The sequence below is a fragment of the Osmerus mordax genome, chromosome 19 (genome assembly GCF_038355195.1).
Source record: "Osmerus mordax isolate fOsmMor3 chromosome 19, fOsmMor3.pri, whole genome shotgun sequence".
Taxonomy (NCBI): domain Eukaryota; kingdom Metazoa; phylum Chordata; class Actinopteri; order Osmeriformes; family Osmeridae; genus Osmerus; species Osmerus mordax.
Window position 1 is genome coordinate 11473706 of NC_090068.1, and position 26485 is coordinate 11500190.

Below are 26485 nucleotides of genomic sequence, written 5' to 3' on the forward strand. Positions count from 1 at the left end.
TAGATGTTTACACGGTGAATCTGTCACCAGAGTAACGCGGAACTAAATTCTCAAGACACACTGCGCACGGGAAGCAATGGACGCTGCACCCACTTTACTATCCAATAGAATTGTCTATACAGTCAACGGTCCAATCACCAAAGGCACAATCCTATCCTTTGGTCAAATCAGTACTGTGGTCAAACGGTCAGAATTCAAACCTGACCTTTTTCTGGTATGGCAGTCTCAGATATATATATAGCTCTATATAATAGGAACTAAGTTTTGGCATTATTTAATTCTAGAAGAAGGCAGTTACAGATTGTAACAGAAGACAGACCAGTGACCTGATGGTGTGTTAATTTATTACAAAACACAAAGCACCTACAATATGTTCATCTACGTTTTGTTTCCTGCAGTGTAGCGCTTATCTTTTCTTCACAGTGATTTAATCTGAACATGTGTTTAGACAACGACATAAAATAATTTTACCTCAACTTAAAATAGTACAGACATTTACAACCATTAGACTTTTTTAACAGACATAAAACAAAGCAAGTATCAACAAACAACAGTAAATTGAGTAAAAAATAGAATTTAATCTTTTAAATACAGTATTTTTAAAATACAAATATTGATTTAAACCTTTTCATAAGCTTTAGTACTGCTATTATTAATCCACCATTACTGTTTATGTTTAATTTACACTATGTGACTATACAAGGAAATGTGAAAACAGAGTTTTGGTAATTTCTTGTATTGCTCATTTACATCAATGTACACACACACACACGCACACACACATACATACACTAATAACTACCAATGACTTTAAATTCTCTATTGGGAAGGTCTAAACCTTCCCCCTTCCTCCACCCTAACCCCAACCGTACCTATAATTTACAAAGTAGTGTTTCAGAACACTCTAAATTTGTGTTACTACATTAGTTATTGTTGAAACTAACATCTTTTTTTTAATCACTTTGTTAAGCTGGACCCAGGCATCCATGTCTGCTTAAACATTATTCAAAATTCTTAGTTTGTCTTTTAGAAATCAAATTAACAATAATAAAAAATAAAATAAAAATCGGACAGGAAAACACAGACAGAATTACACCAGCTGTTAATTAGTGTTGTGGAAAATAAAACACAAATGCTGTTGTGTGCATATCTACAATCATGAAGAATCATGAGTTGTTGAGCAGAAATACTGGGACTTGAAATATCAACATTTGCAGCTTTAACCATCTAGTCAAGGCTGAAACATTGCCTCTCTTTGCTGGGAAACTGTTTAATATACGTTTAATAAACTTCAAAGAGGAAACAAGAATGACATTTATTTCAATTTAAAATAATTGCTTTCACATAACTGTCAATTAATTGCTTCATTCAAATCCCAAACCTGAGGCCAAGAGTAACTGTCCAAATCTGTTAATATCATAAAAACCCAGAAGACAATATGCAAAAAACTGTGCAGCACGTTAGCCTGTGTTACGTAATCAATCAAATTATTTATGTCTGGGAATTTGTCACATTTGCTGGGTTTAGCTGTCAATCTTAGAAATAAGTTTAACTTTCAACAGTGAGGGCCTACAATCATAATAGAGCATTGTTACCCATTACAGTATCACAGCGTTCTATATGGATGAATAATATCTTTAGGAAGGTCTTAAAAAAAAGTCAATCTAATTCAGCATGTGCCTCAGAGACAAGGGAATTATGCTTTTAACTCCCTCTCCACATACACACTTTGACATCATTGCTTACATCAAATACATCCCTAAGATGTCTGCCAAGCATGTAAACACAAGAGCAAACGATGGAGGAACAGGGTGGTCTGGATGAGGCAGGACTGCCGGTGGCTATCCCAGGCTGAACCTGTTGCATTTCAAGTTGCTCTTTGCCCGTAAAGGGCACCAGGACACTTGCAGCCTAAATGTTATACACAATGTGAAAAGCACCTGGTCAAAACAATAGAGGTCCTTCAACAGACTGCAAGAAGACCAGAGAACTGCAGACATCCATAGTTAATGTTCCACAGAAGAGCCTGTGTCCAATGAGAAATATATTCGAACCATGTTCCATCCGAATCGTGTGTGGTAAGTGAGAACAAGCAAAGGGGAGGAGGAGGCTCAAGCAGCCAATCAGACCACAGTCAGGAAGTCCTTCAGTTCCTGCCTCAGCCCATCTCCTCCAATCACGTAGCCAGGCTGGCCTTTGACGAGCAGAGCTGCCCTTTCATTGATCTTGATGCGCCTTTGTTGGTTTAGTATGTAGACATCTAAGCTGCACACATTTAGAGCACATTCAACCCAACACACATGGACACACAATTCAGCTTCTGGCGTACCCGTCGGATCGACGTACCGTATAAATAAGATGCACGGACACACTACAGCGTTTGCTTAGTTATCATGATGGCGTTTCCCTTTTCTTGGACTAACAATCAATTGCACAGCCTTTTATAAATCAATTCTCCACAGCCACCCCACTGTTTACACACATCTGGTTGTCTTTCGTCATCCATATTTTGAGTGTGTCAGTTAATTCATTGTAACTTAAGTATTATATTGCTTTTAATATATTGCAAGTAATTCTTATGAAAAACAGTACCTGTATTTGCAGTTTAGGGTTTAGGAAGTACAACTACTCAAGCTTGTGAATCTGAATCTATACCGCTGCTGTTGTCAATGGACATTTGCCAGATGTTTCAGTATGGCTTTTTAGAGAAGGGCGCTATTGCATCGTTTGCAGAAAGGTCAAAGACATGTGGTTCCAGTGTGGTCTAAATGATATATGAATGTAGTCCTTCAGTCATTACACCTTCATGTCGAGGCTGCCACAGAACAGACCATAGCGATATTATAAATATGATTCAAACATTCAATCGTATTGAATGCCTCCTTCTCGCATCTACCCACATTTAAATTGTCTGAGCCTTTCTTTGAAATTTGGCAGTCGTGTTTTAATTCCACCGTTAACCCCAATAAAGGAGCATATATACACACGTCCACGAGGTTCCCCATCTCACACACTTTGTGAATCTCTTAGGAGGCCAAATGTTTTTTAGTTTTTTTTTAATCCAAAGATTATCCTCACGAAAGCATCAAATTCTAGTAAAACTTCTCCCATTCACACCAGACACTCGTCTACCATTTGTGAACACCCACGTCATCAAGCCCTCACATCCTCCGATCGTTCCCGCTCCGACCTCAGCCCCTATGGAGAGTCCATCATGGCCTCCAGCATCTCCAGAAACAGTTTGTGCATGGGCACGCCCCCGCGAGTCTTGATGCTGTAGAAGGTGGTGAGGGCGCGGCCGGCGGTCTGCCGCAGGAGGGGCAGGGTGAGGAGGAGACGCCCCGCCCGCTGGGGGTCCTCGGAGTGGCGCTGGCACTCCTGCTCCAGCAGGGCCTGATGGAGGAGGTCCCGCAGTTTTTGAACCGCCTCCATGTCCTCGATGTACACAGAGTCTGGAGGGAGACGGGGAGGAACACAGAGTCAGAGCGATGTACACAGAGTCTGGAGGGAGACGGGGAGGAACACAGAGTCAGAGCGATGTACACAGAGTCTGGAGGGAGACGGGGAGGAACACAGAGTCAAAGCGATGTACACAGAGTCTGGAGGGAGACGGGGAGGAACACAGTCAGAGAGAGTCAGAGCGATGTACACAGAGTCTGGAGGGAGACGGGGAGGAACACAGAGTCAAAGCGATGTACACAGAGTCTGGAGGGAGACGAGGAGGAACACAGAGTCAGAGCGATGTACACAGAGTCTGGAGGGAGACGGGGAGGAACACAGAGTCAGAGAGAGTCAGAGCGATGTACACAGAGTCTGGAGGGAGACGGGGAGGAACACAGAGTCAGAGAGAGTCAGAGCGATGTACACAGAGTCTGGAGGGAGACGGGGAGGAACACAGAGTCAGAGAGAGTCAGAGCGATGTACACAGAGTCTGGAGGGAGACGGGAGGAACACAGAGTCAGAGCGATGTACACAGAGTCTGGAGGGAGACGGGGAGGAACACAGAGTCAGAGAGAGTCAGAGCGATGTACACAGAGTCTGGAGGGAGACGGGGAGGAACACAGAGTCAGAGCGATGTACACAGAGTCTGGAGGGAGACGGGGAGGAACACAGAGTCAGAGAGAGTCAGAGCGATGTACACAGAGTCTGGAGGGAGACGGGGAGGAACACAGAGTCAGAGCGATGTACACAGAGTCTGGAGGGAGATGGGGAGGAACACAGAGTCAGAGAGAGTCAGAGCGATGTACACAGAGTCTGGAGGGAGACGGGGAGGAACACAGAGTCAGAGAGAGTCAGAGCGATGTACACAGAGTCTGGAGGGAGACGGGGAGGAACACAGAGTCAGAGAGAGTCAGAGCGATGTACACAGAGTCTGGAGGGAGACAGGGAGGAACACAGAGTCAGAGAGAGTCAGAGGGATGTACACAGAGTCTGGAGGGAGACGGGGAGGAACACAGAGTCAGAGAGAGTCAGAGCGATGTACACAGAGTCTGGAGGGAGACGGGGAGGAACACAGAGTCAGAGAGAGTCAGAGTGATGTACACAGAGTCTGGAGGGAGACGGGGAGGAAGGGGAGAGTCAGAGAGAGAAATATGAAAGAAAGAAATATAGAGAAATAACAGACACAGACAGAGAGGAGAGAGAGGGGCCTTGGTAAGACAGTGTGGTGGGGGTGATCTAGAAGTTGTGTACTCATTAACTAAACGGTAAAGAGATTCCTGCAGGATTGTGTGCCTGGCTGCAAACCTGAATAAGAAAGGAACAGGACACACTGGTCCAAGGTAATGAGACTTTTTGTATTGTCAAAACAAATATTCTTTGTGGTCTAAGCAGAGGGCAGATCTGATGTTTACAGTAATCCCCCAGGTCCCTCAGGTCTGGGGACAGTAAAGACACCTGAACATGTTTACGCTTAGTTCATAAGTCATGTTTTACCCTAAACAAAGATGCAATGTAAGCCTAAATATATTTTTGGCGCTGAATGTTGTCACAGCAGATATAAATCACAATGTTTAGTTCTGAAGGATTGTGAGACGTGTCTCCTATGCAGATGTTGCCTGACCGAAACAGACAAAATACTGTTCAAACTATGCACTTCTGAATTTAATTTTTAGATATATTTTGGGGGGATTTCTGCTTTATTGGATAGTGAGATGTTACAGGAAATGTAGGGGAGAGAGAAAAGAGAGGACATGCAGAAAACGGCCTGGGCTGGATTTGAACCCGGGTCCCCTCAGTCAGGCCTCAGCCGATGTGGTATGCACACTTAACCAGTGAGCTGTACTTTAGCTTTTACTTATTTGAATGTCGCTTCGGATAAAAGCAGTCTGTTAAATGAATACAATTGAAATCAAAAAGGACAGTTTTACCCGAGTTGGTGAGCGCGATGGCTTTGAGCATGACAAACTCCTCGCGGTCCAGCTGCAGGGCACGGAAGCGGCGGGCCAGCTGACTGATGGCAGCGTTTAGCTCCGTCAGGCCCGCCACGCGAGACATCTCCTCGTCCAGGACAAAGTCCTCCGCAAACACCACCTCGTCCTCACAGTTCAGGGAGCGGAAGGCCACCCCCAGCACCAGCACCTCCAGCCAGACAGACTGCAGCACCGACATCTGGTCTGCCAGGGACAGGGACAGGAAGCCTGGAGGGGGGAGGGAGGGATAGAGAGGAGGGAGGGTGGGAGGGAGAGGAGGGAGGGTAGGGAGGGAGGGGGGGGGGAGAGGAGGGAGAGTGGGGAGGGAGGGAGAGGAAGGAGGAGGGGGAGAGGAGAGAGGGGGGGGAAGGTGAATTCAAGGTTATAGAAGACAGACTGATAGTATGGTGATTATACCATGGGATAAAAGGACAATGTATTCTGGTCCCTGACAACATGAACCATCTCAGCTTGTCTAGATTCAGCCTCTCTGTGGACGTAGTCATCAGAAATGACTTCACCATTACCCATACATCACTGTGACCAGCCTGCCATTTCTACGCCCCATCCTTCCCGCTCCATGTCTCCCATCCTCCCCCCCTCTCCCTACCCCCCACCTCCCTCCATCTCTTTCCCTCCCCCCTCTCTCTCGCTCCACTGCCCCCTCCATCTTTCTCCTTCCCTTCCATCCCCCTCTCTCTTCCATCTTCCTTCCCTAACCCCCTTCCACCTCTCTCCATCCCCTTACCTCCCACCGGCCCTCCTCCACCTCCCTCCCCCGGCCCTCCTCCACCTCCCTCCCCCGGCCCTCCTCCACCTCCCTCCCCTGGCCCTCCTCCACCTCCCTCTCTTTACCAGGGATGTGTTTGGCCCAGCCGATGATGACCACCAGCTCGCGGTCGGCCAGGTCACAGAGGGTGGTGAGTGTGCGCTGGGCCGTGTCGGGCTGCAGGGGGTCGGGCATAGCGAACAGCTTCTCAGGCTCGGCCACCAGGAGGTGGGACACGATGATGTTGGACGAGCCTGAGTGAGGGGGTCACACCCAACCAAAACAGCTGTTAGGTCTGATGTACTTAGTACACGTTGGCCTACTTGTAGGTCGCCTTTGGATTAATGAGGGAAAAAAAACGTCAAATGGATCGGACGAAAACAAACATGGGAGCTGGAGGTGTTTTTCACGAGGCAGTTGGAGTGTGATGGAAACGCTGCAGGCTGTGGCTTGCGTGTGTACCTTTGTCCCCCTCCTTTCTGAGCGGGAGAGGGGCGCTCTGGTAAGTGGCATTTTCCACCTCCGGCCGCCTTTTATACTTCTGCCTTCCGCCTCTCACCCGGTCCAGACGAACTCCTACAATACAGACAGGAAGAGAGGAGAGAGAAGAGAGAGAGGGGGGAAAGCAAGAGAATGAGAGAGAGAGAGAAAAGATGAATACAAAGTCAGACAATTTGAATTAAAAAAAATATCACATAAAACAAATCAAAAACACGAATCTGAATGTCACATTTGTTGTTGTAGTAATCCCTGTGTGACGCTCACCCTCTTTCAGCATGCCTACTTCTCTCTCTCCCTCTCCCCCCTTACACTCTCTGTCTCTCGCTCACCCTCTTTCAGCATGCCTACTTTGAGGCACTTGGTGAAACGGCACGCCTGACAGGCCTTCCGACGTCTCTTGGTGATCTCACACTCGTTGGACGCAGGACAGCTGTACTCAATGTTACCTGGAACAGGATTAGTTGAGGTTAGGACCCACAGAGACATGAACGGCAACCCTTGAGACAGAAACGCACTGGTGGGAAAACAATTCTTGTGGAATGGAGAAGCACGCACAACCACACAAGCATTTAAGAAGTGCATCCCAGAAAACACAAACGTTTACAATTTCCTATCCTCCCAGCTGTATAGCACAGTCACACCCTCATCGTGTGAAACACCTTCAAGTCAGTCTCCTTTACCCTGTATGGTTCTCTTGAAGAAGGCCTTGCAGGCCTCGCAGGAGGCCACTCCGTAGTGATACCCTGAGGCCACGTCTCCGCACACCAGACACAGCCTCTTGGGCAGCGTGCTCAGGGCGTACTTGCAGCGCCCGCCCCCGCTGCCGGTAGACCCCTCCTCCACCGCGTCCCCGCCCTCCTCCTTGAAGTGGCAGCGCATGGCGGGAGTGTAGAGGGGCGGGGAGTAGCGGCCCACTCCGTCGCCCCTGGTCCCGCCGCCGCCGCTCTGGGAGGAGTCGGAGGACGCCCCCCCGGGGCTGTTGCGGCCCCCCCCCTCCTCCCTCCGGACTGCTGGGCTCAGCCTTGATGTAGAGGTCGGTACGATGCTCCCTGGAAGACATTATCTCTGCGCGCAGAGGGAAGGAAGATGGGAAAAGAGAGGGAGAGGAGCAAAAGAGAGGGGGAGGCAGACAGGAAGAGAGAGAGAGGGGGATGAGAAAAAGAGAGGAGAGGGGGAGGCAGACAGGAAGAGAGAGAGGGGGAAGAAGCAAAAGAGAGGAGAGGGGGAGGCAGACAGCAAGAGAGAGAGGGGGGGAGGAGCAAAAGAGAGGAGAGGGGGAGGCAGACAGGAAGAGAGAAGGGGAGGAGAAATAAGAAGGGGGGGGGGGGGGGTGAGTGACAGCAAAAGGTGTCAGATTGCTCCACTACGTGCGTTACATTCTTGTTCCTCTATTTCATTGTCAACGTGGCCCTTCAAGTACATATAGCCATCATCAATCCACACGAGAAGCAGTAAGGAAATTAGCACAGTCAGTCATCATGGTCCCATTTTCTAAACGACTATCCGACTCAGCAAACACCTGAACACCTGCAGAGAGTAATAATAGTCTGGTCTCTCGCACCCTGTGTACGAATAGGTAAGCTGCTTGGAGCAGACCGTCTATGCAGTAGCAAGATAAATAAAAAAGAAAGTGCAGCTAGGCCTGCATGCTAAATAGAGGAGAGGGGAAATGAGAGATGTGTGAGCATTTGAATGTTTGTGCTAGAATGAGGGCTAAGGAGCTCGGGTTCTGAAGGAGAGCGGGCGTAATCCCAGCTCCAACCTACTCTGCCCTCTCCAGATTAGGGTCAGTAATCCAGACCAGAGGACGACCAATCCTCTAATTAACCCCTCATAAAGAATCCCAGTAGAGCTTTCACTCAACCAACACAACACAAGTTCAGTCAGTCTTGACAACCTGGGCTTAGACATTCTAAAAGGAAACTACCATTTTACACAAAGGCATTAAACACTTACAAGGTACAAACCGTGCAAGCCGTGTTTAAAACACACAGGACGGCACTAAAAGGCCTATTAGTGGGAGGACAACTTCACTGCGGTGTGCCTGGGATGATGGGTGTGCAGAACCCATTGCCAGGGGATTGTGTAAAAGCAGGGTGCCATCATGAACTCTAGACCGCACACTGTCTACTGCTCTCTGACACAGCTCTGGGATGAGGTGTTGCAATGCAGGCCAACAGACTGCCCCCAATCCACCAACCCAACGCTTCCCAGTTCCTTTACACTGGTCTCTAATCTGTACGTGTTTATGTAACACGTCAACTTTGACATTTGCCCCATCTCTCCAACTCACTTACCCCACACCTACATGACACTATCTAGTAGATCCCCACAGTCCAGTGAATAAATGGAAGACAGAGGCCTAGCTCTCAAGTAAATCACTCTCCTGAATGTGTAAAGGCATTCACAGCCCATGGGTTTATTTCCCGGCATTGTAAATAATGTCTGGGGTGTGGTAAATAAATCTGTGAATTAGACGACCATCTTATTGTTTGATGTTCTGGTACCACATACTTCCCAAGTTTCTCAAATTAACATTTCAAAAGTGCTTAAGTGACAGAAACACTTAAATTGACCGGTCTGAGAGGTCTTCGCAACTACTTGTCAATGGGCAGTCTGCCAAACCCTCTACGCTGGTAGAAATAAGACATATTCAATATGCAAGCTAGCACATATAGTTAGCTTAATAAAGCAGGTATGGCTTATGTAGCTTGCTCAAGGGCGAAACCCTCATGGTGAGAGCAGGACACAAGCCGAGCAGTACCATTTCAAATATTGAAATATGGGAACGTACAAGCCACCCTTAATCTCTTTTTGATGAGCCGGTGTCCGGCTTGTGTGAGGTAACGCAGATATATATTTTCGTATGCCGCATACAACACAAAATTGACATAATTCCAGCCTAGCGGCCGTAATTGAATTCAAACAAACGAGTCTTTCTCAGCACCTTCCCTTGATGTGTGCCAGTATAGCTAGCCAATGCTAGTAGCTTGCTAACTACCTGCCTGGCATTTTAACTAAACGATACACCGCATTAATGACCAGACATGATAGAAACCGCTGCCAGGAACTGTTGAACATAAGGTAGCTACAATACACGTGCTTTAAACACACACTACGTCTAACAGCTAGCAAGAGAAACAGCTAGCTGGCTAACAGTTTAGCTTATGGAAAACCCAAAACGTAAGGAGTCTTAACACCACGGTACTGTAACCTTGTTAATCAGGTGGCTTCTACGTTGTCGTCATATAGTTAGTAAAGCGTCCTGACCAGTATAACATATACAAGTTAGCTACTGTGTACTTACAATTGTGATACGTCATAGCCTACTCGAGACAAGACATTTCTGATAGATGTTGGTTCTGGGTGAATGGGGGAGGGAGGGTTACATTGTTACTGTATGTGTCTCGTAGCAAGAGATAGCAGACCTAAAGTGCAGCTTTAGCTAGTGGATGGGAGGGCTGAATTATAAAATAATCCTGCTACAGTTTACATCGGCATTGGGCAACAAAATGCAAGAAAACGAGTTTACCTGTGTGCCAGACCGCTGAATTATTTTATTCGTCTTTAATGGTGGTTATCCACTTAAGTAGGCTACGCCGCTCTTGGTACAGTCAGGGTAGAACTTCCCAGTTATCACGAAACCTGAAAAGGGAGGCAAGAATAGGTCGTCGTTTTTCTGTCGTCTGGGTCTGTCGGAATATAGCTAGTCTAGTCTTTACTGTTAACAGTTAACTTGCGTTGCACCTTCAAAGCATCCGATCTTGAAATGGCTAATCAGTAGTTTGCTCAATGCACCTTAGGAAATGGTAAATAAAAGTCTAAGAAATGCTATTTAATGGATGTCTGCACTGTGTCTTCGAAATAATTTGTACATTTTCGTTCGTATTTATAAATGTTTGTGAGTTCATGCAATCCATATTCTCACTCCGGGGTTGGGAAAGCGTACTGTAAATATACGTTTCTGTGCACCAGACTTTACTGCCCCTCCCCCGTACACTGTGACACATTCCAAAGGTCAAAGTCACACGAAAGCTTGAAGGACAGACATGGTAATAACTATAGTGCCTATCTCTCTGACACAAATGCACACTCAGGAGGTTTGAGTTAATTCTAAACTGGTTTTTGAGAAAGGCACACTGAGAATGAGTGGAATGAGTTGAACAGGAAGTATTGTAACATAATCATAAACATTTAATATTTTATTAAATTAGTTAGTTCAATAACTATTTTTTGAATATATTAGTAAACTAAGTTTAAAAGTTTGTTTGTAAATATATATATATTACGGTTTTTATGTGTGGTGTAGACAGTTGGCACTCAAATCATGCATGTTGAATGGTGAAGTATAGTCTACTTCAAAGGCATCCAAAGTTATGATAAGGCTACATAGTACCAAATATATATAGGAGATTGTTAATCAAAATTGATAGGGATGAATATTGCATATTTTCTTTATATAACTTACTTAGCTGAACAGCACAATGAATAATTTCCTGTGGAATTTAAAAGACTCCCTGCCTGTTTGTCCAGCAATGTTTTGTTAACTATCTTTCAGTGCTCTTTATCTATAAGCTCTGTGAGAGCCTTGTTGGTCTTTGGGTTCTAGTGATAGTGGGAGCTGATAGGGTGACTAATATTAAGCTCTTTGACAGCTTTACATGCGGCGCACTGTGGAGACAGAGGGAACAGCGTAGGTGACCTTGTCCACTGATCGCAGACTGGTTAAAGGTTAATTGCTAAACTGGATTAGGGCTTCTTAAGATCAGGAATCTCAATCTTAGTCCAGAAGAACCATGGTTTGCACAGGTCTTTCTAAGGAAAGACTGCCTCCTGCACTCTTGACATCAAATATATTAGGTGAATAGCAGGCATGTGTGTGAGAGATATACTGGATGCCCAAGACTCAAGTTAGCAGGACAACCACATGGTAGAAAACAGTTGCAGTTTAGGTTTTGACCAATAGTAGGTTACACCTACTAGGCTACGTTAGTGCCTAGCGACACATAGTACATGACCATTGCCTACTGGATAGGCGATAGGCTACATTATCTTTATACAAATGATCAAATTGTGAAATGCGCAGGGGGTGGTCTTAAATCAGCGGGTCAGTCACGATGTTCTAGACACAACATGCCAACACATTCAGCAATTCTAACTGCAACGAACAGAGCACAACTCGTGTCCCCTCAAACGTAGACACGCAAACTTATCTACGAAATGATTAGTACATGCAAAGCATCGGATATAATTGGGTCACTATACTATTTAAGTAAGTCAATACTTACTGGTACATGTGAACACATCGTCACAGGATGTCGGTTCAGAAACAGCTATGCTACCTATTCCACTGATGTCTGGCCACCGGCTTAGCCAACGTAAACCTCACCGGGCATTCGTCATTGCATTAGGAGTGCGAGTATGCTAGTTGACGAAGAGCATGGATGGCTTTTTTTTTTTTTTTTTTTACATAAATGTTAAATGCACAAGCAACTACCGCGTTGTCTCTGAAATATAATGTGGCGATGTATTGCCAAACGTAGCCTAGCCTACGTAAAAGGCGCAGGTCCAAAAAACACGGTATCAAGAAAACGGGTCAGTCAACCATTTGGCGTTTTAAATCCATACGCTACTCTCTTCTTGTTCCGTCCGGTTCTCCTTATTGATGTTACTGTACTTGGGTTTTAGATCCTCGCCTTTCGCTGCTACCACCATGGAGGTATTATAGGCTACAACTGAGGTTTCAGTTACGTATACCTCTCTATACTCTCCTCCCTCTCCCACTTGCGTATGCTGTGTCTCCGTTACGTCCGTATGAGTCCTCCAATCCTGCCTCCCTCCGTCGGCGTCATCAGCATTGCAACAATGAAGGAACGGTCCCAGTCTACTGTTGGCTATAGGGTCTGCCTGACTCATTGGTTTAAAGAATAACTGTTCCAAGAGCACATGTTTAAAAGTGTTAGGGAACTGTCACATTAGAGGACTTGTAGGATTTATCAAGTTTTAATCGGATCCCAAAAAATTACGCAGTTTAACTGCCTTAAAACAACTGATCAATGACCAATCAATTGACCTAATTGACTATTACTAGTTAGTACTAATATAGTAAACAGTATTTTCATCAATGCCGAGTAAAATTATAGTGCACCTTGAAAAGCGATTTCCACACCAATTGGTTATTTTTCTGTAATGGTTGGGAATGCTTCAATTGTTCCAATAGCGCGCTGACATCTCTTTAGATGGCATGGAAAATGTTTGCAGCCGCGCGCAGTCAACTCGGTCTTGTGACACTGACCCCGGTTCCCTACGCTACTAGGCCACACTCGTCAGCTGGTACGCCAAGCAGTTGCTGGATTTGGGCCAGGGAATTGGGGGTCAGTGGATAAATGCAATGAGATGAGAAAAGGAAGAAGCCGTTCTCGAATCCGCTTGGTAACTTGATCGTAACAGCTGGCTTAGAGGAAGGGAGCGGGGGTGGGCATTCTATCTCGAGACTCTTGCAGCGCTGTAACGGAAAACAGCTGACTACAGCGTCAAACAAAAACCTATGGATTTTTAGTAATGAATTGTATGACTCAATTTGTTCAGAGCTCATAGAAGTACAAATCAGCCTACCCCCCCCCCCCCCCTCACACACACACACTCAATGTAGGCTAATGTGTGTAATCGAGTGGTTATTACATGCTTTTATAATCGCATGTTAATTCACGCATATTAAGGTTATAGTCTACCATGAAATAACAGGCGACCGAGTCGTGATTATTCTGTTATACGGGAGAAAAATACGCTAGTGTTCCGCATGTCATTGAAAATATCCCAACGACCTTGAATTGAAGGTCATGCACCGGCTCCGCAGACACTGCAATTCAGCGGCACAGCAAGATGTTGCAGGCTCCGCATTATCCGTCCCTGGAAAACGAAAGGGAGGAGGTGCAGGGGAGCTGTACTGTATGGCTGCTATACATGTATTTTTTTCAGATTTCCAAAACCTGTATATTAATTCGTATGATCCAGTAATAGAATACTGTTATTTAACCAGCTACAGTGTTTTGTAGCTATACTGTTCATGTAACAACGTAGCTTATTCTATCTCTGTCTTTACTGAAGTTATTTATGTATGTAGCCTCTACCCTCTTTGAAGCTTTAATAGAATTGAATGAAATGTCTTGTGCGGAGGAGGGGGGAGGAGGAGGAGGGGGGGGGGGGGGGGGGTCGGTCTGTGTTGCTCCGGTATCTGACAGGTCGTGATCCTGTGACAGGTGTGAACCTAAACAGAAACGCCAGCATTACCTAACAAAGCAGTCATTGATGGGTAGGGGGTAATGCACCAATTCACACTCAGGTCAATATTATGTATTTTTTCTCTCAAAACAATTGATAGCCTATTGCTTATTTATGTTTATTTATGTACACATTAAATATCAATGATAGCATTGGAATGGCATGAATTCAAAATAAATAATCATATATAAAAGGCAAACTTAATAATTATCATCTTGTCCAGCGTTGGGGATCTGCCAAACTGGTTGTAGGCCAGGTGAAGACAACCGCAATTGACATTTTAAAGAGCTTAATGATACTGGGGCGCCATCCGCTAATTTTTGACCACAAGACTGTGTAGACAACAAAATGAGAACAGGAGACATGATTGAAATGGTGGAAGGGTTGAAAAAGAGGGACTCCGAAGTGCTAAAACTGTTTTAAAAATAGGATGACAGAGAGGAAATGGTCAGCTGGACAGCATTTAGCCTTGAGAAACCATGCCAATAAAACCAAATACCAAAATAGGCCAACTGACCCCTTTTGAATGTGGAAAATACATACATTCGTTTTACTTACACACATGTAACCGATGCATGCATGTGCAAGAATGTGTGTGTCACGTGTTTTAGTTATTATTGGGCCATTGTGGAACGGGACACCTGCTATCACCAGTCATCATTGCTCAACGTAGAGATACCGTTGACTTTGAAAGTTCCTTTATTTTTAAACAATGGTAGGCTGTATATCAAAAAACTATTGCCGAGACTTACGGTGCTTGGTCAGCGGTATTTTGAAATACAGCTTACTTTAGTGAAGAAAACACAACACCATTTAATAAATTCAGTGGTCTTACGCCCTCTGGTGGATTCTTGGTTAAAACGTAAAAACGACTCGTGATGACTGCGTGCAGTTTGTCCTTGAATACAAGGTCACACACTGTCCTGCTCAGTATAGGCCGTTGCCTAATTTAGATGTCATATTTATTCTTCTCAAGTCATATTGAAGGTTCCTTTCTAAACTAAATTGTTATCTGTGTTGGTGTTTTTAGCTTTCGCGTTCAATTCCTCAGCGAACATCTGTAGTTTATGTTGTTATATGAAATGACACTGTTTACTGTTGGGGTGAGGTGAGGTGGAAAAGGATAAGGTGGAATTACACAAAACACACTACCATCTTTGTGATCTGGGCATGAAAACATGGAAATGTTTTGCAATTCAGAATTACAAGTAATTTTGTTACAGTAGTTTGTGTTATATTTGTCAACTCAGGCAATTATAATCCAAAACTGTACATTAAAAATGACGAATTTTCGCCAATAATAGGGCCATTCCTAATAACCAATACATTTTCACACTGTTAGACAGTCACAGTACTTAACCCTTGTGTTATCTTCGGGTCCTTCTGACCCAAAAACAAAGTGAAGCATTTTCTTTTAACTGTTGGGCTGTCTCAGACCCCCCACATTGGAATGGTTAAAAGAAAATTATTTTTATTTGTTTTTGGATTGGGTAAAATTGGGTAAACACAACGATGGTTCGTTATGAACCTTTGGGTCATGTGACCCGAAGGCAGCACGAGGGTTAAGTTATCTTGTGTTGGCTTACTCCATGGGTGTGGACTGTTGTAGCTTAACATGACTCGTTAAAGGCTCAACATGTTTAGTTATGCCCACCATTGTTTCTGCCCTCCTGGAGATGTATAAAAACCTGCCTCAGATCAGCCCCACATACACACTGGAATCTCCTAGTCAACTAGTCATCTCTTCAGTGCTTCACGCTACCCTGAGGGAACATGGATCATCGTTTTGTCTCGGCTGTTCTGGTGCTTCTTCTGGGCCTCACACAGGCCTCTCTGCAGGAGGAAGATGTGGCGGCGGGTGAGTGTTTCCACGCCAAAATGTTGTTTTGTTTGACAATCAAATTACTTTGTTTTCTGCCAGTGACATGACACATAGCATGTGCTTGGGCACCTTAAGTACCTAATTGTATCTTACACATCTGCCTTTCCAGACGTCTCTACAATAATTATTGAGGCAAACAAAGGTAAATATAATATAGACCTATTCCTACATATGCCAACTGAGTCATTTAAATTAAACAAACATATCACATCAAATTCTGATTCGTTCAACTTTCCAACCCAGGGATGAGCCATTTGTTGCTGGAAGGAGATGTAGCATTGCCAACGACTAGAAATGCTATGAAGTGCTTAAGCCAACAATGCAAATGGCCTAAATCTGCATCCGGACTGGTTGAGGTGCCATACAAGATCGACACTGTCTTTCGTATGTAAAAAAGCATTACTATTTACTGTTGCTTGGGATCAGTGTCTGCTAAATTACTACAAATCTGCATACAACACAGAACTAGGCTCTGAAATGCACATCTCAGTAGATGCAATGTTATGTGTCACCTAACCATGTTGTCTTCCTTACAGAGAGCAATGATGTAAACACAATCAAAAGGGCCATGAATGGGTTTGCAACTCAAACCTGCATTCGCTTCGTCCCATATGCTGGCCAGTGGAACTACCTCGATATTAGGAGTAATGGCGGGTGAGTTCTAACCAACCTGTCCAATCAGGGTCTGTAGCAGGGGTGTAGGTTTGGCTGGATTAAGTTAGGGGGGCATGAAAGAGTGACTTATCATATGCAGTGATACTGATTTTAAAAATGAGGTGGACGAATAAGAATCTTCTAAATGTGACGTCTGTTTCCTAAGTGAAACCTACTGAACCTAGAGGTGTGTTGGAAAGGCCCTTGGTGGAAGCTGACACCCTGTTCTTAACCCTCGTGCTGCCTTCGGGTCACATGACCCAAAGGTTCATAACGAACCATCGTTGTGTTTACCCAATTTTACCCAATACAAAAACAAATAAAAATAATTTTCTTTTAACCATTCCAATGTGGGGGGTCTGAGACAGCCCGACAGTTAAAAGAAAATGCTTCACTTTGTTTTTGTATGAGGTAAATTTGTCGCAATACGAAGGTGGGTCACAATGACTGATGGGTCAGAATGACCCGAAGATAACACAAGGGTTAAATAGGGGATAGGTGCAGTAGCTCAATGGTCTCCTGTCTCCTCTTTCCTGCCTCCACACACCTTTCTCTTTCCTCCTGCCTCCTATATCCTGTTTCCTGCCTACTGTCTCATCCCTGCTATCTCCTGTCTCCTACCTCCGGCTTCCTGTCTTCTGCCAACTCCCTCCTCTCTCCTCCCTCCTTACTCCTGGCTCTTGTTCCTCACAGATGCTGGTCCGCTCTGGGGAGGCAGCGAGGGGGGCAGCAGGTGTCCCTGGATACCAGCGGCTGCATCAATAACGGCGTGATTCAGCATGAGCTTCTCCATGCTCTGGGTTTCTACCATGAGCACACCCGCAGCGACAGGGACCAGTACATCAGGGTCAACTTTGAGAACGTACTTCCGGGTGAGCACAGCCACTCTCACTGCCAGACCATGAAGAATCATGGCACAAACGTTTTACATTAAGGTTACATTAACTTCCATGTGACTGCATAGGAACACTTTTTTTTTACTAAGGTTATATGAACTACCATGTAGCTATGTAACAGTACAATAACAAAGTTAGCAACCATGTAACCATGTAGCAACCATGTAACCCACACTCCCTGTATCAAGTTTTACTGACTATACATCCTTGAATCATCCTTCCAGAGAATACTAAGGATTTCGTGAAGCAAGATACTAATAACCTGAATACTCCGTATGACTACTCCTCTGTCATGCACTATGGAAAGTATGTACCCAATTCTATGCTTTAGTCATGCAAGGCTGTAAACTCACGAGTTACGGTCTCTCGATTACACTGTTACACATCATTTCTCAGATTATTTATCAGATTAACATAGAATTTATGCAGTTTTATGTATGTGAAGCCCTCTGTGATATCGCTTGTAAAAAGGGTTTTGCAATAACAATTTGACTTGATTTTTATTTGATTAACACAGAATTGTTATTGTTTGTTCCTGTCCTCTATGGTAGACACGCCTTCTCTCAAGGAGGGGATACTATCACCCCCATCCCTGATTCCTCTGTGACCATCGGCCAGAGGGTCGGGATGGGCAAGATTGACATCCAAAGGGTTAACAAGCTCTATGAATGCTGTGAGTCAAGTTAAATTACGTCATCCTACCCTGACCCATTAAAACGTTTGCTCAGGTAGACCTGAAAACTAGCTTCAGATTCCTCGATGTTGGTCATATTTGTGACGTACACCAAAACATACTCCACTGTGATTACCGTCTCACAGAATCACTTTATGGAAATAACGATACTGTGTTTTCTCATTGCAGGAATGTGAAGAAGGATGACAGGATCCTAGAAGGTGTCTCTCAAAGGAGTCATAAGTCAAAGAAAATAGTCTAAGTGATGGTCCGTCATGCTAGTAGTACTTTACATTTCGTAGATTTACTGATTGTCGTAACCTTCTGAAAATAAAACTAGAGAAATTACTTTTTTTGTCTAGCATTTGTTTTCATTTGCAGAAATACATGCCTCGATATATTTTCACAAAAAAATCTTATATTTCTTATAACGGTTAGCAGTGAACTAATGTGATTCTCAATCGAAACAGTTCAAAGTGAAGCATACACACAGAGCAAGCAGACCTTCCAACTGTGCCAACCTGGAGTTAGTAACAGACACCGGGGGTTCCACACACTGACAGGAACAAGACTTCTCATCTGATGGAGCCTGAAAGCTTCTCAGAAAGGCACACAATGGGAATGGACGCATTGCATTAAAGTCCCCATGTCAGAGCATGAATATTAATAAAAAATTAAATGTATAATGATCCCAACATAGAGTGATCATAAAAATTCATTCCATGACATTTTACATGCAAAGTAAATTTGATTTCAGTTGCAGGTATTTACTAGGATCAATTCATCTCCATCTCTGAAGCAGACAGGCGAACACGAGCTGTGAAGATGTCGCACTTGCAACTCCCAGGTCTGTGAACCCTTTAGATTCATCTGGAGTTGTGCCTTAGTAGCAGGCATAACGAGCAATTGACACACCTTAACAAACCTTGATTTCCAGTTTTTACACGGATCACAGAGCTCGCCCAGAGGATGTGCTGCTACGAGTGTAGTCCCTGACTGTTGATTGATATTAAGGTGATTCAACCATAAGTTTAAGTCTTTGGCTTCCTCCAGCTATTAAGGCCTTGGTGGAGAAGGTGGTGGATTCGAAGGAGGATTTATGTCCCCGTTTGGTTCTTTCTTCCCTGGGTTGGAAGGGCTGGTCTTCGGGCTCTTCTGTGGAAGTGGCCTTCTATGGCGTCTTCTCTTAGTCTTCCGAGGGACAGAACCAGGCTGCGCTGGATCCAGCAGGGGATCCAAGTGCAGCTTTCCGCTCAAAGCATCCGAAGACTCGTCGATGAAAGCCAGGTTCTCTCCGAAGTAGTCCAGAGGCTGGCAGTAAAGTTGGTCGGGGAAAAAGTCTTTATCAAGCTCTTGACTTTTCCCCTCAGGCACGCGCTCAGTCTGAGTGACCTCTGACCCCGTCCTGGAGCTGGACTCAGACTCGTTGGAGGAGTAGGAGTACGAGCAGGATGAGGACCCGGATTCTGACGGGCTCGGGGGCAGCTGGCCGTTCTCCATGGCCGTGCCCCCCTCCCCAGGGGCACCTGTGATGGACACGCTCTGACCGCCCCCGTGGCTGCGATTGCGGCCGCCATGGCGACGCTTCCTCCTGCGTCCCTTGAAGGGGTCGTCCAGTTTTCCCGGGATGCGGAAGTCGACAGACATGTTCTGGATGTTCTGGGTCCAGTCGGTGGCGTGAGCACGCAGCTCCTCCATCTGGGGGTTAGAAACGGGGCGACCCGAGGATGGGCAGGAGGGGGGGGGTAGTTACAGACAGAGAGGGGGCATGAGGGGGAGGTAGAGCCGGAAGGGGGGGGGGCAGGAGAGAGGGGATGGTGGCATTAGAGAGAGGAGAAAAAGGGCTGGAGAGGAGAGAGGGGACTTGGAGTGGTTAGAGAGGGGGACGGAGAGACGAGAGGGAGAGGAGGGAGGGAGAGGAGGGAGAGGACGGAGAGGAGGGACAGGAGGGGAGGGAGGGAGGGAGGGAGGGAGGGAGAAGATGGGGAGGAGGGAGAGGAGGGACGGGAGGGAGGGGAGGGAGGGAGAGAAAGCAGGAGAGGAGAGACGCCATCCCCTCCTTCTTACCTCAGCCCTGGTCTTCTTGAACAGCACTCGGATCCAGTTCCCAATCATGGTCAGCACCGAAACAAAGTAGGCCAGACCAAGAAGGATCCAGAACCAAACCAGAGGCTTGTACCAGTGGTCACTCCCCCTGTCTCCACTGTCACCTGAACACAGGGAGAGGGAGTGGTTTGCATAGAGCAGGGCTTACAATGACCAGCCTGGTGGGAACACAAAGGAGCAGGTTCTGTTTTAACGACTGAAAGACAAACATGTTCATCAGGAGGTCACGCTTGATCTCATTGATTCGAATTAGCATTTAGTTCTAAACCAAAGTGACAAAAGAGTCATACGTTACTTAAATACAGTCAGACAACATAGGGTTTATGATTGAATATCATTATTATTGCATCAAATAATAAAATATAATTAAAAAATGTAATGACGTCTATTAATTCACAGGCCTACTGTGGTCAAACAAGAAACAATTTTTCGATTCTGCGGCTAACTCTGAGATCAACAGATCAAAGCAAATTTCCACTACTAGAAGAAAACACTAGAAGGTGCTGAAACCTCACAGATGTTCCTGTTACGTTCTCTACACAGTCTTCTATCAATTATTCAAAGTGTCATAAAACGTTTTATTAAATAAAAATCACATCAAATTGAATTTTGACTGCATTTTGTATCGAGCGTGGAATCATAAAGCAAGAACAACGGATAATGAGAAACTGATACCATCTCAGGGCGATGGTAAACGTACCTGCCACATAGTCTCCGAAGCCCACCGTAGTCAAGGTGATGACCACAAAGTAGGCGGACTCCAGGAAAGACCACTTCTCAACTTCCTTAAACACCATGATCGGCACGGCAACGAAGAGTACGCACCCCAGCAGGATGGACAAGACGGCCGAGATGACCCTCACAATCGTAGGGCTCACCTTCCACCTCTGGGAAACAGGGAGGAACACAAGACGGAGTGATAGAGGAGGACAGGTGGAGGTGAACAGACAGAGAGAGAGATGTTTACGTTTTATTAGTTTAGCAGAAGCTTTTATCCAAAGAGACATGCAAGTAGGGTGGATAGAAATATCAGAAGTGCATGGTTCTAACAATGTTCTAATAAGTGACAGAGTCAAGGAAGGGTCTCTATTCATCAGGCACGGTGTAAAATAATGACATTTCAGCCACAACATCTCAATTATAGTGCAACAGCAGCATGTAAACTGTCATTAACTAACATCACATGGTAAAACGCAGAAACACATCAGAGACAGACAGCAAATCCAGCACCAGTTACAGCAGTAAGAGGTCTGACCAGGAAGAGAGTCTCTATTTTGAGCACAGCTTTGCTGAGCCCAGTCCCCAGGTGGTCTCCAACGCCAGCCAGCAGGAAGCCAAAGAGAGGGATCCCCACCAGGGCGTAGAAGATGCAGAACAGCTGCCCGCCTTCTGTCTTTGGGGAGATGTTCCCAAAACCTGCCGCAACAAATGTCAAAAACGTCAGTTTTACCGAGGGGGGGGGGGGGGGTTCATTTCACTCTTACAAGATGGACCTGTAGATTCCTCCTGGTGTTAAAGAAGACTATGAACTGGGCTGTGTAAGGACAGTGGGATGTCAAGCATACTTCACACGACATACGACAAACTAGAAGAGCAGAATTGAGAAAGAAAGCATTGATTATATTGATTACATTTGGCTGGAAACTGTAGGAATTGAGGCGGAATGCTGGTAAGATATTATGCTGTAAGATATTATTACTACACTATATTATAGTGTAGTTTGGATGGATGCAAGGAACCTTCTGGACACACACCGATGGTGGTGATGATGGTACCAGAGAAGAAGAAGGCACTGGCCAGATCCCATTGGCTGCTGAAGGAAGTCTCATTGGCGCTGGGATCCACGCCTGCACCAATTGCATCGGCCACCTCCTGAGGGGGAGAAAGAGAGAAGAGAGAGAGAAAACGAGAGAAAAAAAACACACAAGTGTTTGGTGGCTCTGAGAGAGTAAATCTTCTTCCCTGCTGTATGTGACCTCTCATCATGTTGTGTGTGTGTATAGTGCAGGTGTAGGCACATTAACCATGGATTGTATGCCTCTGCATGGGTAACCAAGGCGACCAGGTTGTTCTCCAGGCGTAGCCAGGTGACCAGTGTTCCACAGGTGAGCCAGGTGAGCGTACCTCTATGAGGGCCTGCAGGATGTCGGGGCTGACGCAGGTGTAGTTCTCCAGGAAGGCGCGTCGCGTGTCATGCAGCTGCATGTGCTGGCCCTCCTCGCGGGGGAGCTCCAGGGTGCGGAACACCACGGCCCCCAGGATCAGGTAGAGCAGCACCCCGGTCAGGATGCCCAGGAGGGTGGAGCAGCGCATGGCTGACCCTCCGCTCAGGGATAGGACTGGAGCTGCAGGCCTCCTCCCCCCACTCTCAGGGCCCCCACGCTCAGGACCCCAGCTGTGGAGGCAGCAGCATGGTCATCAGACAGCCTGGCTGACCTTTAACTGCAACAATTACTGTTCAGGGTCAGGGTGAGCCCAGGGCCACCTCCACCCAAACACTGACTGACACAAACAATTAGTTTTTCTGCCCCCCCTAACCACAGCCCCTATGAAAGATTTCCTGGCTCCACCACTCACCACCACTTCAGTTAATTTCTGTGACGTTTACCTCTCTCTCTCTCCCCCTTCTTCCCCTCTCCTCCTCCTCCAAGCCCTCTTCTCTCGGTGGCTGAGTATGGAGTCTCTGGACCCGTAGCTATGAGGCAGCCCCTCCTCACCGTCTGAAGGGGGCGACACTGAGCAGGAGAGCAGAGGGAGGTGGACAAGAAGAAGAAAGCGGTTTCGCCATCAGGAAGGAGAGCGGAGCATTGTCTGAGCATGTTCGTGAACATATCGTCTTTTTATGGGAACACTGACCACACTGTTTGTAAACATTGTATTATGTGTGGGATCAATCCCTCAACGGATACACGAGAGATCCAAGTGTGACTTCTTGTCTGTGGCAGGGAAGGGTTGCCCAGAGAGCCTGGGTTGTGGAACATGGAAAACAGCTGGTGTATTGACAGGTCTTATGGAAACCACTTTGTTTTAGACCAAACACCCGCTCTGCCAAAGCAGAAGGGAGCAAAGAGAGGTAATGCCGGTGGATATAGAAAAACAAAAAGATCTACAACCGCATGTATGTGTGTTTGTGTGTGTGTGTATGTGTATGTGAGTTAACTGTCTAAGGGCCTTAAAGCATGTTATTTCACAGTACGCCTTGTCGTACTACAAGATACTCTGCAGTATTTGCAGGCTGTGTTAAGAACTAATGGCCCATAAATTTGGTTCCACGACAGAGCTGAATTACGTTTTCAGTGGGAAGGTTTTTCTCCCAGCCACCAAAGGGTGAGTAATTAGGTAATCCAGTCATTGATACAGCCACATATTTCAAGTTGAAGCATTAAAAGTTCCTGGGACACAATCAATGGCTCTACAGTCAATCAATGAACCTGTTATTGAAATATCTGTAATGTATTGCTTCCGTCTGTGATTTTGTATAAAGCACTTTGAACTTGGACTGGAATGATATTGGTCGGGTCTATGTGTCTCTTTGCCAGTGTAACTTTCGCCCGTGCAGTCGTTCAGTCAGCAGATCCTCTGGCCCTAGTTCAAACTGAGACCAATAAACTGTCACACAGCCGGAGTGAAATACACCCTCTCAAGCAACTCTGAGACCATCTCAGCATACATCAAATCAGCAGACTCCAAATACTTGCAACACGCAATGGCACACATTTTAATGTGCCAGTCTCAGCACACAACATTTTATTTTATATTCCTGTGTTTACATGTCCATTTGCACACAGACTAATGCTTCTTACTATACATACTGTATTAATATCAACATGCACGTTTTGAGTTGAGGCGTGGCGAATGCTGCATATCTGACAGTCTACAGCACAAAATACAATAGACAAATCTGACATGACATGAAACCAGTGTTAATATCCACAGTGGACACATTCTACAAGAATCTGCTGCATCCAATAACCATAACAATGTTTTATTCCCATTTTGTAGCATATGGTAGCTCCCTGCTGACTCTTGAGAAGCACACTGCATGAGGCTAAATAAAAATACTACAAAAGCACTATGAAAGCAGAATGAAAGCAGGATGATAGCAGGATGAAAGAAGAATAAAAGCAGGATGATAGCAGGATGATAGCAGGATGATAGCAGGATGATAGCAGGATGATATCAGGATGATAGCAGGGCACCATGCAGGATCCAACACACAACCAGGGAGGTGTCTTACCTCAAAATTAAGGATCCTATCAACGTACTGATCAGCTGCTGTGTGGAGTGTTTGGCTCTAAAACTCAGACAGATGCTGGGTTAACCGGTGTGTGTGTGTGTGTGAGCGTGAGGGGGAGAGGCTGTTGCTGAATGCCCAGGAAGCCAAAAGATCCTCCATCAAACTGGCTTACAGGCAGAAAGAGGTGGAGAGAAAGAGAGAGAGAGAGAGAGAGAGAGAGAGAGGGAAGGGAGAGAAATGTATGTGTCAGAGAGAGAACGAGATAGAGAGAGAGCAACAGAAAGAGAGAGAGAGGGAGAGAAATAAAGAGAGATGAGGGAGAGAAATGTATGTGTCAGAGATAAGGAACCAGATGCAAAGGGAGGGGTCAATGCAGATACTTTCAGCTGAAACGAGCTTGCCGCTTTAGTTTCTGTTCCAAGTTTGACAGTTTTGTTGCATTTGATAACTTTGTTGCATTTTAAACTGGAGCACACAGAAAAAGAGTAAGGATGGATGATATTGGAAATGTCCTTTCATTGTGTCTTCAGGGGTTTTCAACATGGTTCCAGCGCCGAATCTACATGCCCAAGGTTCAGACCTTGGTGAATCATTTATTTAATTAATGTCCTGGTCCAAATATTAATTATGATTAAAAGGTCCTACAGTTAGGATTTACATCTGTGGTTGGACCTTGTTAAACCCAGAAGCTGGTTACAGGCCTACATGCTTAATCCTCTGACCACAGGCAGTTAGAACAGGTGTAACTACAGATGGAAGCGTGAATAACCAAGTTCCACAAATCAGACAAACAGTAAGATCTACAGGCTCAAGTAAAAAGATTATATAAAAGAATAAACAAAAAAAATTGTTCTGATATGTTCTCTTGGCATTAAACCTCTCAATATTTGTGCTTACTTTACATTGACTTGGATATCGGCGGTTAATGCACTCCCTCTCCTACTCTCCTCCTCATCTCCTCTCCAGGCAGGCAGGACCAGAGAAAGATCTTCTTTCGGTTCTGTTGGTCTGATGGTGTAACTCTGCAGCTCCTGCAGGAACCTGCTGTGTGCCATGCCTCTCTCTCTCTCCTCCCACCTGGGCGAGTGCCAGTCTGTTTATCCTTACAGACCACTAAAATGGAGGTCGAAATAGATTGGGGATGTAGATGAAGCCAAGCAGTATAATATAGTATATGTGTTAAATGTAGGTGCATGTTCAGGCAATCCTTCTCTATCTACGTCGCTTTGGGTTTTATTGAACGCAGTTTCATAATTTTGTAAGTTTAAATAAAAGTTACATGATTAATAAACTTAGTGTTTCAAAATGGCATCTCCACTGACAAAAAAAAAAGAAAAAAAGCCATACATGTAACTGGATTTTAGATGCATAAACGGTGATATATTATTCATGAGAAACTCATACTGTTATGCTGAGAAAGCAAAAAACAAGAATACCTTTGAGAAGCAATCTGACAACCATTAACACAGTAAGATGTCTCTGGACAACCCTGGGACGCGGAGGAGAGGAGGAGCAGCTCGGAGAACCAGGAGAAGCCTCAAACACTCTCCTCCAAAAACCCGAGAGACATTCTTTGTCAGAAGATCTTGCTCCCGTCTCTAAGATTAAAAAGCTCTGCATGCAATTAACTTGTGTAGCTTGATGCTGCAAAGTCTGGGCAGACTTCCCTTGCCTGTCAGGTGGTATGATTTATCACAGTCTACTACTCAGTTTAACAAGGCCTTGACAGGAAAACAAAAACGTTTCCATCTCTCTTTCTCTCCCTGGCCAGCTCAGCTTCCCGGGCAAGGCTCCATGTGCATCCTATCACTTCATCAGTGTACAGTTATTTAATTAATTCATGAATTGTATCGCAAAGAAACTACATCAATAGTTATTGCTTTGTCATTGGCTGTGAGTAACTCATCAACATGAACGGGGATTTAAAGTTGTAAGTTCGTAAGGTTACTTTCGATTTGCGGTAATCTCGTGGAGAACTTTTGCATCTGACAGGAATTCAAAAGGAGCCGAGGATAATATGGGACATATTGGATTTTGATAAATAAATCCACCAAATTAAACTCTTAAGTACTCTT

General features: G+C 45.3%; 3 protein-coding genes across 3 annotated transcripts; 1 reads left to right on the top strand and 2 right to left on the bottom strand.

Moving 5' to 3' along the window:
* Positions 1 to 327: 327 nt before the first annotated feature.
* esrra (estrogen-related receptor alpha) lies at positions 328 to 12401 on the bottom strand. The gene is given in 9 exon segments (XM_067256903.1): positions 328 to 3452; positions 5370 to 5639; positions 6267 to 6434; positions 6643 to 6756; positions 7011 to 7127; positions 7362 to 7669; positions 7671 to 7746; positions 10214 to 10326; positions 11970 to 12401. Coding segments are annotated over 7 exon segments (1302 nt in total). The 5' UTR covers positions 7742 to 7746; positions 10214 to 10326; positions 11970 to 12401; the 3' UTR covers positions 328 to 3198.
* A 3334-nt stretch (positions 12402 to 15735) lies between these two features.
* Positions 15736 to 19063, top strand: LOC136962820 (hatching enzyme 1.2-like). Its single transcript, XM_067256715.1, has 8 exons — positions 15736 to 15820; positions 15954 to 15986; positions 16088 to 16228; positions 16381 to 16498; positions 17192 to 17370; positions 17619 to 17700; positions 17946 to 18067; positions 19005 to 19063. Exons 1-8 carry the CDS (start codon positions 15736 to 15738, stop codon positions 19061 to 19063), a joined length of 819 nt encoding a protein of 272 aa, XP_067112816.1.
* Positions 19064 to 19080: 17 nt separating this feature from the next.
* Positions 19081 to 22486, bottom strand: LOC136963278 (potassium channel subfamily K member 4). Its single transcript, XM_067257352.1, has 6 exons — positions 22298 to 22486; positions 21928 to 22045; positions 21429 to 21589; positions 20874 to 21060; positions 20135 to 20277; positions 19081 to 19765 (listed from the first exon to the last, which is right to left on the bottom strand). The coding sequence occupies exons 1-6, from the start codon at positions 22484 to 22486 to the stop codon at positions 19124 to 19126; spliced, it is 1440 nt and encodes a 479-aa protein (XP_067113453.1). The 3' UTR covers positions 19081 to 19123.
* Between the last annotated feature and the right edge of the window lie 3999 nt (positions 22487 to 26485).